Raw genomic sequence first — 12,786 nt, 5'->3', positions numbered from 1 at the left:
TAGCTACGTGAGGTAATGAATGTGTTAATTAACCTGATCACTGTAATCATTTCACCATGTAGACAAATATCAAACCATCACGGTGCAGTTTAAATATGCACAGTTTAAATATGCACAATTTTATTTGTCAATAAAAATGGGGAAGGAGAAGAGAAAGAGAGGGAGGGAGGGAGGAGAAAGAAAGAAGTGTAAGAAACTAGTTAAACTAATACATTAATAGCTAACATAGTAAAACAGGGTTCTCTGGAAGAATGACTGCCAACAGAGCTCAGAAGAGTATGATGACAGGATGGTTGATATGAGAGGTTACTCAGCACATTTTGCTGTTTAGTCGCTAAGTTGTGTCAGACTCTTTTGTGACCCCACGGTCTGTAGCCCACCAGGCCCTCTGTCTGTGAAATTTCCAAGGCAAGAATACTGGAGTGGGTTGCCATCTCCTCCTCCAGGGGATCTTCCCAACTCAGAGATCGGACCCACATCTCCTGCACTGGCAGGTAATTCTTTACCACTAAGCCACAAAGGAAGACCTCCTAAGTGTATATCCCTATATTAATTGATTTTTTTTTTTCTGGTGGTGGTAGGGGAAAATCAGCTTCCCAAAATGTCAGTCAGTGCTAACTTTTAGAAACTTAAAAACAAACAGATTAGCAAGAGTCCCCCTGGATAGTAAGTAAGTTATCTATTTGGCTTTCCTGGGCAATCAATCATTCTGGCAACACAAACATAAAGCAAAGTAGGCCTGGATTTCTACATACCTTCTTCTAAAGTACTTTTCAGTTACAATTTTAGACTAGGGAGAAAAAAGTTCTGGCTGTCTTGTGCTTTTTAAAGCTTCAAGTATCTTGCAAGTATTAGAATTTAAAACCCTGAAAAGTATTCACTTAAACACATTCCCATCAGCATTACCAACAACACTCCATTATCCATCATTTTGGTACTGTCTCCAGATGATTTTTAATCCCCTCCTGACTTCTCCCTACCAACCAGTACTTGGATACCATCTTTACCCTGCATGCCCCCATTACTTGGTTGTGCTTGGGGAATTATAATTACAGTGATCCTGCCTTTAAAACATCCTCCAAGCACAAAGCCTTTTTGTATGATTAGGGGTGAGGGGGGCACCTTCCAGACTCCACAACAAAGGGTGGGTGGTGGCAACATAAGCAGCAACGAAAGAAGAGGAGCTGGGGCCATTCTGGTGGCCCTTGGGTCTGGTTCAATATTGTTTGAGGGGTTTTATTCATGGGTGTCCAGCCTAAAGGTTCTGCAAAGCCTCTGTAACCCCTCCCATGAGGACAGTCAAGGACAAGGCCTGTCCTGACAGAGAGATCACCACCAAGCCCAGAAGGAAGCATGAACAGCAGGAGAAAAGGAAGCTGCGGCGGAAATATCCTCCTCTGTGCTGTCCTCAGTACTTCAGGTAATGAAGTCTCTGGCAGTGATGCCTTCATCCCGTGAATCACTGGCGACCACCCAACAAGTGCTCATTCAAACATGTACTCAGGCATCAACAGAAATCTACACAGGAAGACAAATCTATCAAAATTAAAAAAAAAAAAAAAAAACCAAACAGATAGCCCAAAAGCCAAACAAAGACATTTTTGTTAATTATGAGTCCCATCACCTAATTGCAAAAGTGATTATGAAATGATGCCCACCCTACTACTTCAGCCTAAGTCTTCAAAACCATTCACTTTACAGCTCTGCAACAATAAAACAGACTTTAACCGAAGATCAGTGAGCACCATCTGCAAACACTGAAATCAAAGGTGCTGAGGCAGAACAGACACTGACAGGTAACTTCCGACTCAAGAAACATCCCAGAAGCACTACAAAATATTCTACCAACTTGACTGCTTGCAGCTCTCTCTTCCATGTATGTATTTCTTCCTCTTTATCACTTCTTCCCTTCTATCAACAGGGTCAAATGGTCATATCAAAACTTACACTCTCTCCCTCATTTCTATGCATATTTTATCACCAAAGCAGACAATGCAGTGATAGCTTTCCATATCAAGACTGGAAGGAGCTGCTGTTAAAGGCTAACACAATAATCCCACCATTCTCCTCCATCTGCCCAACATCACTCTGGTTAACTGCCAGAGCAGTCCCTAGAATAGCACTAATAACCATTTAAAATAAAAACAGGAAAAAAAAAAAACCAACCTGAAACTGCTTCGGGTAAGAATTGTTTATTCTCCTTGTATGGACAGAAGACTACTTTGGTAAACATTTTCGGTTTTATTTGCATACCTTTTTTTAAAAAATTCCTTTAAGACAGCAGCACAAGCACAGTGGTACCCTCTATCCATTACCCTCAATCACGTTTAAAAGTAATAATAAACACAGCAACAGAACCCATTTCAAATTGTACCTCTTGAGCCCGCAGAACAGCACTCTTCCATGACAACTGCTCTGAAAAACACACTGCCATTATTTGCAGAAGCAGTAGGAAGTCCAGTCTTGTCCTTGGTTCAGCACTCCCCCTTCCTCTCTCTCCAAGAAAAAATGAAACAGCAGGAAACGTAAACAACCACTTAATGGAAAATACAAACGGGTAAATATTTTCCAAACTGGCTAAAAAGCCTCAGGTCCTAAGAAATTCAGGAATGCTAGTGTAGAGAGAAATAGGAAGAGAAAAAAAATAGCATTGAATTTCCCCCTCAAAATGAGCACTACATGAATGCAAGGGCAAATGTGGCACAGCTACTTTCTCTCCTTCGCTTACCAGATGCTTCTGTCTTTTCAATGATTTCTTTCTCATTGTCTTTCCATAAATAATGGTATTTTTCAAACTGTTTATTCTGTACACATTTCTCTACACCCATAACAAATTTTACAATTTTGAGCTGAACTCTCTGGTTCAACTGAGCTTGGTAATGAAGAGGCAGAGCTAAGTCCCTTCCCATGAGAAGTTCACAAGGAGAAAACTCTTGCAGAGCGCCAGGACCGACAATGACCAGCCCCATCTGCAGAGCCTGTGATGAGTATGGACGGGGAACAGCTGGAACAAGAGTTCCAAAGCCGCAGGGCCATGCTAGTTCAGAGAGCACCTTTATGAGGATCAGAAAAGGGTGTCCAACTAACGGCACACAGTTCCACACAAGGTGTGCATCTGGTAAGTGGAGCACAAAATGGGTTTGTACTCCCACTTGAGAAACAAAACAAGTGACCCGGGCTGAGCATAAGTTATAGAACCCCAGTGTACCTGGGACAAAACCGCACCTCCAAAACAGGCTTCCAGAAAGAACCTCACCAATGGCAAACAGGCATTTCACATATTTCATCACCAGAAATCCTCACATGTGAATATAAATTCATTCATAAACATATTAGGACTAGAGGAAAAGGGTCTAGAAAGAAGGAAAAGTAGCAGATTTGGGAGGAAGGAAACTCTTCTGTCCAGGGCAATAATGAGTTGTTCCTTTGACTACAGCTTCAAATAACTGAACTTCAAATGCACGTGCTAAGTTAAAACACTCAACCACTGTCATCTACAGAGAAAGGCAAGATCACATACATTTACCTCTGGGGGTTTACTTTCTCCAATTTGCTAGTTTTCCTTCTCAGTCAGACACTATTTTGCCTCTACACTAACTATAAAACTATATATAGTGATACATGTGGTTAAAGTTGTAAAACCCGATAAAGAGCCCTAGTAGGCGGTGGGCCTCTTGGATACCTGCATGAAAGCAACAGGAATAGACAACCCAGGTTATGAAGAGTTTGACATCCAATGGCTTCCAACCCTCTCATTCTTTTATGCCTTGCAAAAGAGCTAAATATCTCCTGGGTCCCAATCAGCCCCAGTCACGCAGGAGCAGCAACAGAAAGCCGTCCAGGGAACAGGCTGGGCAAGCTGAAAGGACCACAGCCCAGAGCCAGAAGAAACCTACGGCGGTGGGCTCAAACCCCAGCGCACATCACAATCTACAAGCGGACGCGCTCAGAGCCACATTTCTGGGTCCCTTCCTACATCTGATGGATGAAAATGTCCTGGCGCACTCATATTTTGACAAAGCTCAAAAACTGCTGACCTAGGTCTACCAGAAAGTTTAGAAAGACTGGGAAATCCTCCACGTGCCTTATCAGCTGTTCCAAAATAAAAGTCATCCATTACAAAACTAGGCTTTGCAGGTCAAAAAGGGGTGAGAAAAAGATCACCAGCCAGCATGCCTAACGGGCTGTGCAGGGCTGGAGCCTGCAGCCAGACTTTCATTATTATGGCACAAAACCCCTGTGCTATGTAAACAAGAAATTGTTTTGCATGTGAGAAATATTTCAAACATCTGAAAAATATTTAAAATAATATAATGAATATCCCTGTACCCTACATTAAAGATAAGCACATCTTAATTTGCAATTGTCTGATTCAGATTTAATAATAGAATACTAGATATAATGAAAGCCCTCTGTGTGTCCCTCTGTGTACCCCTGACCAATTCCATTCCTCATCCACTCTTAACGAGATAACCACTTCTCTGAATTTGGTGTTGCTACCATAAATGTTTTTATACTATTACTACATATGTACACACATACAGGGGGCTTCCCAGGTGGCTCAGTGATAAAGAATCCGCTTGCCAACGCAAAAGACACGGGTTTGATTCTTGGGTCGGGAAGACGCCCTGGAGGACACGGCAACTCACTCCAGTATTCCTCCCATGGGCACAGCAGCCGGGGCAGGCTGCTGTGTCCATGGGGTCGCAGAGTTGGACACGGCTGAGCACACACAAACACAGAAAATATTATTGTGCATGTTTTCAGATTTTATGCAAATGAAAACATTCTCTAATAACTCTTCTGTTACTTGCTCACCCACCCCATATTATGTTAAGATTCAACCATTTTAATGCATGCTACAGTTTAATGCAGGCTACAGTTTATTTTTCACAGTGCTATAATACTCAATTGTGTGGGACAATCTAACAATTTATGTATTTCCCTGTTGGTGGACATTTAAGCAGCAATGAACATTCTTGTACTTATTTTCTTGGACAAGTGTGCAAAGATTTCTTAAAGTACATACCCAGAAATGGGCATTTTAGGTAAATAGGTTTGTCTGCCCTCCTTCAACCAACATCATGCTACTTTCCATGATGGCTGTATCCATTTACATTCCCACTAGCAGTATATAGATGATTTCCTCATAACCTCATTAATACTTGATTATCACAGCATTTAATTTTTGCCAATCTGATAAGTGTGAAATGGCATCTCAATGATGTTTCAATTTGCATTTCCCTGATTTTAAGTTTTTGACAAGTAAATTTTCATGATTTTATGTGTATCTGTCAAATAGGTTTTTCTCAGTTTTCTAAAAAATGTAACCACCTTATCTGAATCAGGGGAGCCGTTCCCAAAGAACCTTGCCAACGGCCACAACTGGAGAGCGGAGGTGCCGGAGTGCAGCAAGGAAACAGCCGACTTAAACAAGGAACCATCCTGGACAAAGGGCCCTGATTAATGCACTTGCTAATTAGTCTTTCCCTTCCTCTTTTGTCAAGCCTTACTTCCAAGACAATACTACGGGCCTGCCTCAGAAGCCGACAGAGAATGGGGGTGGGGAGAAGAACAGCTAAAACATTTACGTAAAAGTACTTACAACAGCCTTGACTCAAAAGAAAATGAAGTGATTGCCGACCAATACCTATTACTCAACCCTGTAAGACACCATCCTCCTCTAACAGACTCCTTTCAAGCTCTGTACCTTTGGCTCCCTCTCTGAAACAGTCCAATCTTTTCCTCTACACCAGACACTGTCTCCCCTCCCTTCAGCAACCCTTTCATCTCCCTTCCCCCACAATGACAAAAATACCCTCTCCTTTCCCCCCTTCCGATGCTTCTATTTTCTCGCTCCACGGGACCCTCCTCTTTGTCACCTCTAGAACCCCAAGTTCCTTTCCAAGATGTATCTACAATAAAAACAACCCACTCGAAAGAAAAACGGGAACCCCAAGGGGTACATGGCCCTCTTCCATAGCAGGCAGGCGGGTGTGACCAGTCCCGATCCTCTCACTCCTTCCCCCTTCCATGCCCAGGACAGCTGTTCTTTCTTTGAGGGTTACCCAAGTGTGACAAGTCCAGACCACCAGGGAAAACCTCGCTTGGTTTTCTGTAGCAGAAACGCCTTTACGAGGGTCATATGTACACTTGTTTGGGGCATGAACGAAACTCGGGCCATTTCGTGGAAAAAAGACACCTTACGAGCGTCTCCACAAAAGCAAGCAGGCCTCCCTCCTATTAATTCCAGCTGGATTGGTTTAATCCGTGCAGTGGTGGGGAAGGTGGCCTGGCAGAGACCAAATGGTCCCCGCGATTAGAAGTTTCGGAAGCTCTGACCCACTCACTTAAGAAAGCCCTCTTCCCCGAGAGGACAACCTCACAGGAGTCTCTCCTCCAGCGGATCCCCAAATCGACTCTCCAGCACACCACCAAGCCCCCCAATCCGCCGCCGCTCCGCCGTCCCAGCCCGCAACAGATGCTTCCTCCTAAACCAGCCCCAAAGCGCCGGGTGGGCGTGCCTGGGGACGAGCCTAGCGCCCCCTCCTCCGCGATCAATCTCAGTTCTTCGGGGCTGGGGGCTCTTCCTCCTTCCAGCGCCCCCTACTAGGGGCCCGGGTCAGCCCAGAGTGGCCCTGGGTCCCAGCCAGGCTACGACTCTCGCGGGCTATGTGACCTTGGGCAAGTCACTTCCCCCAGTAAGCCTCAGTTTCCTCCTCCGCCCAGCGGAGACCTGGAGAGGTCCTGCCCTGCCCACTCTTGGGGGCGGGGGGGGGGGGGGGGGGCGTTGGGGGCGGTTAGCAACCCGGTGGAAAAACGCTTTGTGAGCCGCTCGGCACAGCGAGGACGCAGGACTCCCAGGGGCTCCGGGGCCGGACAAACCCGACCCGGACAACGCTCCACCCCCTCCGTGGGGCTGGGCGGCTGGACCGCACGCCTCTGCCCACCCCCATTCCCGGGATCAACCCACGCCCCTCCCCGCCTGGCCCGCTCCTGGACCCCGTACCTGCTCCCGGCGCTCGGCCGCAGGCGCCGCCACCCTGGGCGCCCGGCCGGAGAGGCCCGTGGCCCGGAGGACTGAGGCGGCCGGCGGCAGGGGGCTCGAGCCGGGGCGGCGGGGCGCGCAGGCGGCGCGGGGGCCCGAGCTCGGCGGGGCCCGGCCTGGGAGACGACGACTGAGGCTGGAAGTGCGCGGCGGCCGCGGCTGCTGAGGCAGCGGCGGCGGCGACCGCGGCGGCGGCGCTTCCGCTCATGGCGGGGCCGCGGGCAGCGGCTCCGGCTGCGACTCGACTCCGGCGCGGCGGGCACTAGCTGGGCCCCGGCCGGCAGCGGCTGTGGCGGCGGCGGCGACAGAGGCGGCTCCCGGAGGGGGAGGAGGAGGAGCCGGGAAGCGGCAGCGGCGGCGGAGGGGGCGGGGACGCGGAGGGGGGCGGGGACGCAGCGCCGCAGCCGCCAATGGGCGGCGGGCTCCTCCGCAGACCGAGGCTCCGGGGCTGGGCGGGCGGCGCCGTGGGGCATCCTCTGCCGCTGCCGCTCGCTGAGGCTGGGAGGCTGAGGGCCGCCTGCCGGGAGAGCCCAGCTTCGGGGGCTGCTCCGCCCCCGGTCCGCCTCCGGGGCGCGGTCGCGGGCCTCCCGGGCCAGGCCTCTAGCGACCCAGGCCCGGGTGCACCTGGGCTCCGTCGAGGCTGCCTCTGGCGCCGGCGTTGGCTCCTGCGAGTTCGCCCGGGGCTTGGCCCGGGTAGCTGCTGCCCGCCAGCGCGCCCGCCCTCAGGCTCCCATTCCATGGGTTGTGCCGCCTTGGCCTCCTTCCTCCACCTCTTCCCGCACTAGAGCACAGCCGCCTCTCCTCTCTCTCTCGGCTGTTTTCTCAAAGTTTTTCCTTTTCAGACACTTAGGACAGAAACTCTCCCTTCCCTTCTTGGGCTGTATCTCAGTGATGAATCAATCCCTGCGGACCCAGAGAGAGGAGCAGAAGCAGAAACGAAACGGATGGAGATGTGCTGCCTTCTTTGAATCTAGAGACCCATCTTGAATTATGAGCAGAAGCCAAAAATCTGGCTCAGCGCTGGCCCCTCGCCCCTTTTCTGACTTTCTCTTCCTCTTTTCTACTTTAAACGCCCTTGTTGTTAAAAGATTTGCAGGAAGCCATCCAACTCCTCTGGGCCTAGTCTCAAAAGAAGGAGAGGCTGTGGGTGCAGAAAGGCTTTTGAGTTGTGCTGAGAGCTTTTTTATTAGAGAATTCCGCAGATTCATGCCCCCCTTGCTCCTTCCTTTTCTGGGATGTGATGTTAGTTACTGAACCCACTTTCCTTTCATGTTTCTCTGACTCTTATATCAAAGCCGTAGGGGAGCAAAATGATCTCAGTCATGTACTGGGAGTGCCTCTCAGTACAGCCATGAGGGTGAGGGTGCAGCTAAACTGCTGAATAGATAATTTCCGTATTGTCCTCAGCCTTTCCTCACGTGGAGCCGCCAACTGGGGACTGAGCTGGGAGAGAGAGAGCTGCAGGTCGACAAGGCACAGTGCTACAGTGGCTGCTGGTTGGGTGGGAGAAGTGCAGGTGAATCTTTGGCAACAGACGTTTCGAGTTCCACCCTAACACTTAATGAAGTGCATGATCTTTTCCTTTATACAGTCATGACCAATGCTAGACTCTAAAGACATAAAGATAAAGATACAGTCCAGGCCTGTAAAGAGTTTACAGTCTCCTTGGAGGTTGGTGAGACACATTCTTAGAAGTAAAGGGGGTTAAGGATGAGTAGGAGTTTACCAGGTGGAGCAGATTGGAGGAAAGTGGCCTGGGAAGACGGTAAAGTTACAATTAGCTAAAGGACCTGGTATTGTCTGAATCCCACCCTTGACTTTCTGGTCATAGAGGAGGCAGGTAACATATTACTAGCTGGGTTTGGTCCCAGTGTCTGCTGTAGAATGCCCGTAAGCTAATAGCATTCTTATCACTCTCTCTCTCTTTTTTTTTTACTGTTTATTTATTTGGCTGCATCGGGTCTTAGTTACCGCTTGTGGGGTCTTTGGATCTTGCGTTGTGCCACATGGACTCTAGTTGTGACATGGGGGCTCTGTGGTTGTGGCACCTGGGCTTAGTTGTTCCAAGGCACGTGGGATCTTAGTTTCCCAATGGGGGGACTGATTCTTAGCCAATGGACCTCCAGGGAAGCCCCTCTTATCACCTTTGATAGATCTCACAGCCTTGCATGAAATCAGGCCTATTTCCACTCCAAAGCCCAAGCTCCAGTTTCAACTCTTACAACTTCAGTTTGGTCAAATGTTTTGTACACTATCCCTAGAAGAAAAAAGGCAGGAAAGCAGTTTAACCCAGTAATCAAAGGCGCCCATTGAGGCTTCATTGCAGGCCAGGAAGAAACAAGGGAGAGGGCCAGGCTAGGCCCTGGGCCACCTCATCTTGCCAGTTAAGGGATGCGAAAGAAAGAATGGATGACGTCCATGTGTTCCGTGACCTTTATCTCTGAAAATTTCTGTCCTCCAGCAATGATCAGGAAAGGAGATAAGTATGATGTATTCAGGAAACCACAAGTTTAATAGGGCTGGAACACAGCCTGGGTAGAGGGTTGAGAGAGAGATCTGGCAAGAGAATTAACAGGAGATCAGAAGACCATAAAAAATCTTGAGTGCATCTGAACTTAACCCAAGTAACTAAAGAGCGCTACTGAAGGGTTTAGTGAGAGTGACACGGTCATATTCAATTTTGGAAAGACTCTGGCTGCTGTGTAGAAAATAGGTTGGAAGGGAATAAGAAGAGAGGTGATAAAACCAACTAAAAAGTTATCATATCAGGCAAAAGATGAAAGTGACCCAAACTGAGGCAGAGATGATAGGAATAGAGAGATATTAAGGTGGTAAATTCACCTAGACATAGATAACTCAAAAAAGGTGAGAGAGACAGACTCAAAGATGACAGAGATTTTTGGCTTGGGCAACGATGAGAGTGGTGCCATTCCTGAAGGTGGGGAATCCTGGATAGGGAACAGAGAACTGTAATCTTGGTTAAATCAGTTTATTTCTCTAACCCTCACTCTCCTATTCATATAAGGCAGAAGAGCTGAGGAAATTATCTAGACTCACTACTATACTAAAGTCCTTCTAAGATTGGTACCCAGAGATTTACAAAGAGAGGCAAGATAGCAGAATTGTCCTTTTTACTTTTTATTTCCATTTTGTTTTATTGTAGTTAAAAATATATATGTGTATATATATAAAACTTTATCATTTTAATAATTTTCAGGTGTACAGTTCAGTGGCATTAGCTACTATTAATATCTTAGTTTGAGCTGCCATTACAAAAATGCCACAGGCTCAGGGCTTCCGTGGTGGTCCAGTGGTTAAGAATCCACCTTGGAATAGGAGGGACACCAGTTCGATCCCTGGTCCAGGATCCCACATGCCTCAGAGCAACTAAGTCCCTGAGCCGTAAGTACTGGAGTCGAGCGCCTAGAGCTCATGCTCTGCAACGAGAGAAGCCACCACGATGAGAAGCCCAAGCACCGCAACCGAGAGGAGCCCTGCTCTCCGCAACTGGAGAAAGCCCAGATGCAGCAACGGAGACCCACCGTGGCCAAGAACTAACTAAATAAAAATCCTTTAAAAATACCGCAGGCTGGTGGTATAAACAACAGAAACTTATTTTCTCACAATTCTGGAGGCTGAACATCCAAGATCAGCATGCCACTCTGGTCAGTTTCTGGTGAGAGCTCCCTTCGTACGTAGCTTGTAGATGGCTGGCTTCCCCCTGTGTCCTTACGTGGTGGGGAGAGAAAGAGAGCAAACTCCCTGTCGTCCCGGCTTCTTGTCGTTATTGGTTAGTCGCTCAGTCATGTCCAACTCTTTGCAACCCCATGGACTGTAGCCCGCCAGGTCCCTCTGTCCATGGGATTTCCCAGGCAAGAATACTGGAGTGGGTTGCCATTTCCTCCTCCAGAGGATCTTCCCCACCTAGGGATTGAACCTGCACCTCCTGCATTGGCAGGCGGATTCTTTTTTTTTTTTTCCAAATGTTTATTGGTGGAGTCTTTTGGCCTTTCTGCTTAAGTTTCTAAATATAGTATCCATCTTGTCTTGTCTTGAAGTCGCTCAGTCGTGTCCGACTCTTTGTGACCCCGTGGACTGTAGCCTACCAGGCTCCTCCATCCATGGGATTCTCCAGGCAAGAATACTGGAGTGGGTTGCCATTTCCTTCTCCTGGATTCTTTTATTATTATTATTTTAATTGAGGGATAATTGCTTTACAGAATTTTGCTGTTTTCTGTCAAACATCAACTTGAATCAGCCATAAGTATACATCTATCTTCTCCCTCTGGAACCTCCCTCCCATCTCCCTCCCCACCGCCCCCCCCAGGTTGATACAGAGCCCCTCATTGAGTTCTGAGTCACAAAGCAAATTCCCATTGGCTGTCTCTTTTACATATGGTAATATAAGCTTCCCTGCTACTCTGTCCATCCATCTCGCCCTCTCCTCCCCACCGCCCAGCCCTGTGTCCCTGCATCTGTTCTCTATGTCTGTTTCTCCATTGCTGTCAGGCAGATTCTTTACCTCTGAGCCACCAGGGAAGCCCCTGTATCCTTTTTTATAAGGGCATTAATCTCATCTTGAGGATCCTACCCTCAAGACCTCAAAACCTAAAATCTCCCCAAGGCACCGTCTACAACTGTTATCACATTGGGAGGTTAGTACTTCAATATATGAATGGGGGGGTGGGGTGGTGGTGCATAAGTCAGTTCACAGCAACTACATTCACGATATTTTTCAACCATCACCACCATCCATTTCCAGAACCCCTCCATCATCCCAAACAGGATCTCTGCATCTATTAAACAGTAACTCCCCAACTCTCCCTTCCCCCAGTCCCTGATACCTCTATTTTACTTTCTGTCTCTATGAATTTACCTGTTCTAAGTACCTCATACAATATTTGTCCTTTTGGGTCTGGCTTATTTCACTTAGTGTAATGTTTCACAGTTCAACCCTGCTATAGGATGTATCAGAATTTCATTTCTTTTTAAAGCTGAGTAATACTACATTGTATGTGGACATCACATTTTCTTTATCCATTCATCCATCAGTGGGTATTTATGTTGCTTTCACCTTTGGCTATTGTGAATAATATTGCTATGAACATTGATGTACAAGTATTTGTTTGAGTCCCTGCTTTCCATTCTGTTGAATTCCACCTTAGAGTGGAATTGCTGCATCATAGGGTAATTCTATATTTAACTCTTTGAGGAACCACCAACCTGTTTTCTACAGTGGCTGCACCATTTTACATTCCCATCAGCAATGCACAAAGTTTCCAATTTCTCTACATCCTCATCGACACTTGTTATTTTCCAGTTTTTCTTTCTTATATTAGCCGGGCCATCCTAATGGATGTGAAGTGGTATCTCATTGTGGTTTTGATTTGAATTTCCCATTTCACTTTCAAGGCCAGCATGTCTATTACTTGTATTTGTTTTCCAACTTGGTTTGCGAAAGTTTGGGGTGGGGATAGCAACGGAGGAAGGAGATGGTAAGAAAATAATGAAAGAGTTATTTCCTGGAAACGATAGACTTCTAATAGTACGTAAAACAAAGAGAAGAGTGAGACAGTCTTGGCTACACTGCAGAATAACACTCTGCAACCTTAGCAGCTGAAGGATTCCAGATGAGTGACAGTGACAGTCATAACCATATCCAGTAAAGGCAGTGGAAATAGCAACACCAAGTGGAAGGGGCTGGAGCATGCGATCATGAATTTAAATACGAATACCAC

The 12,786-nt window shown here is 47.2% G+C and overlaps 1 protein-coding gene across 4 annotated transcripts in view; it reads right to left on the bottom strand.

Moving 5' to 3' along the window:
• RNF38 (ring finger protein 38) overlaps positions 1-7,330 on the bottom strand; it is a 119,548-nt gene extending 112,218 nt beyond the window's left edge. For 3 of the 4 annotated variants that reach the window (XM_070480257.1, XM_070480259.1, XM_070480258.1), the window contains exon 1: positions 7,010-7,330. In XM_070480257.1, coding sequence (XP_070336358.1) covers positions 7,010-7,256 — 247 coding nt within the window. In that variant the 5' untranslated portion in view covers positions 7,257-7,330. The remainder of the gene's footprint in view (positions 1-7,009) is intronic. The other variant, XM_070480263.1, reaches the window with a different exon arrangement.
• Between the last annotated feature and the right edge of the window lie 5,456 nt (positions 7,331-12,786).

Source organism: Odocoileus virginianus, chromosome 18, assembly GCF_023699985.2.
Source record: "Odocoileus virginianus isolate 20LAN1187 ecotype Illinois chromosome 18, Ovbor_1.2, whole genome shotgun sequence".
Lineage (NCBI taxonomy): Eukaryota > Metazoa > Chordata > Mammalia > Artiodactyla > Cervidae > Odocoileus > Odocoileus virginianus.
Note: the sequence above shows the minus strand (reverse complement) of the source record. Positions and strands in the feature narration are given on the sequence as shown.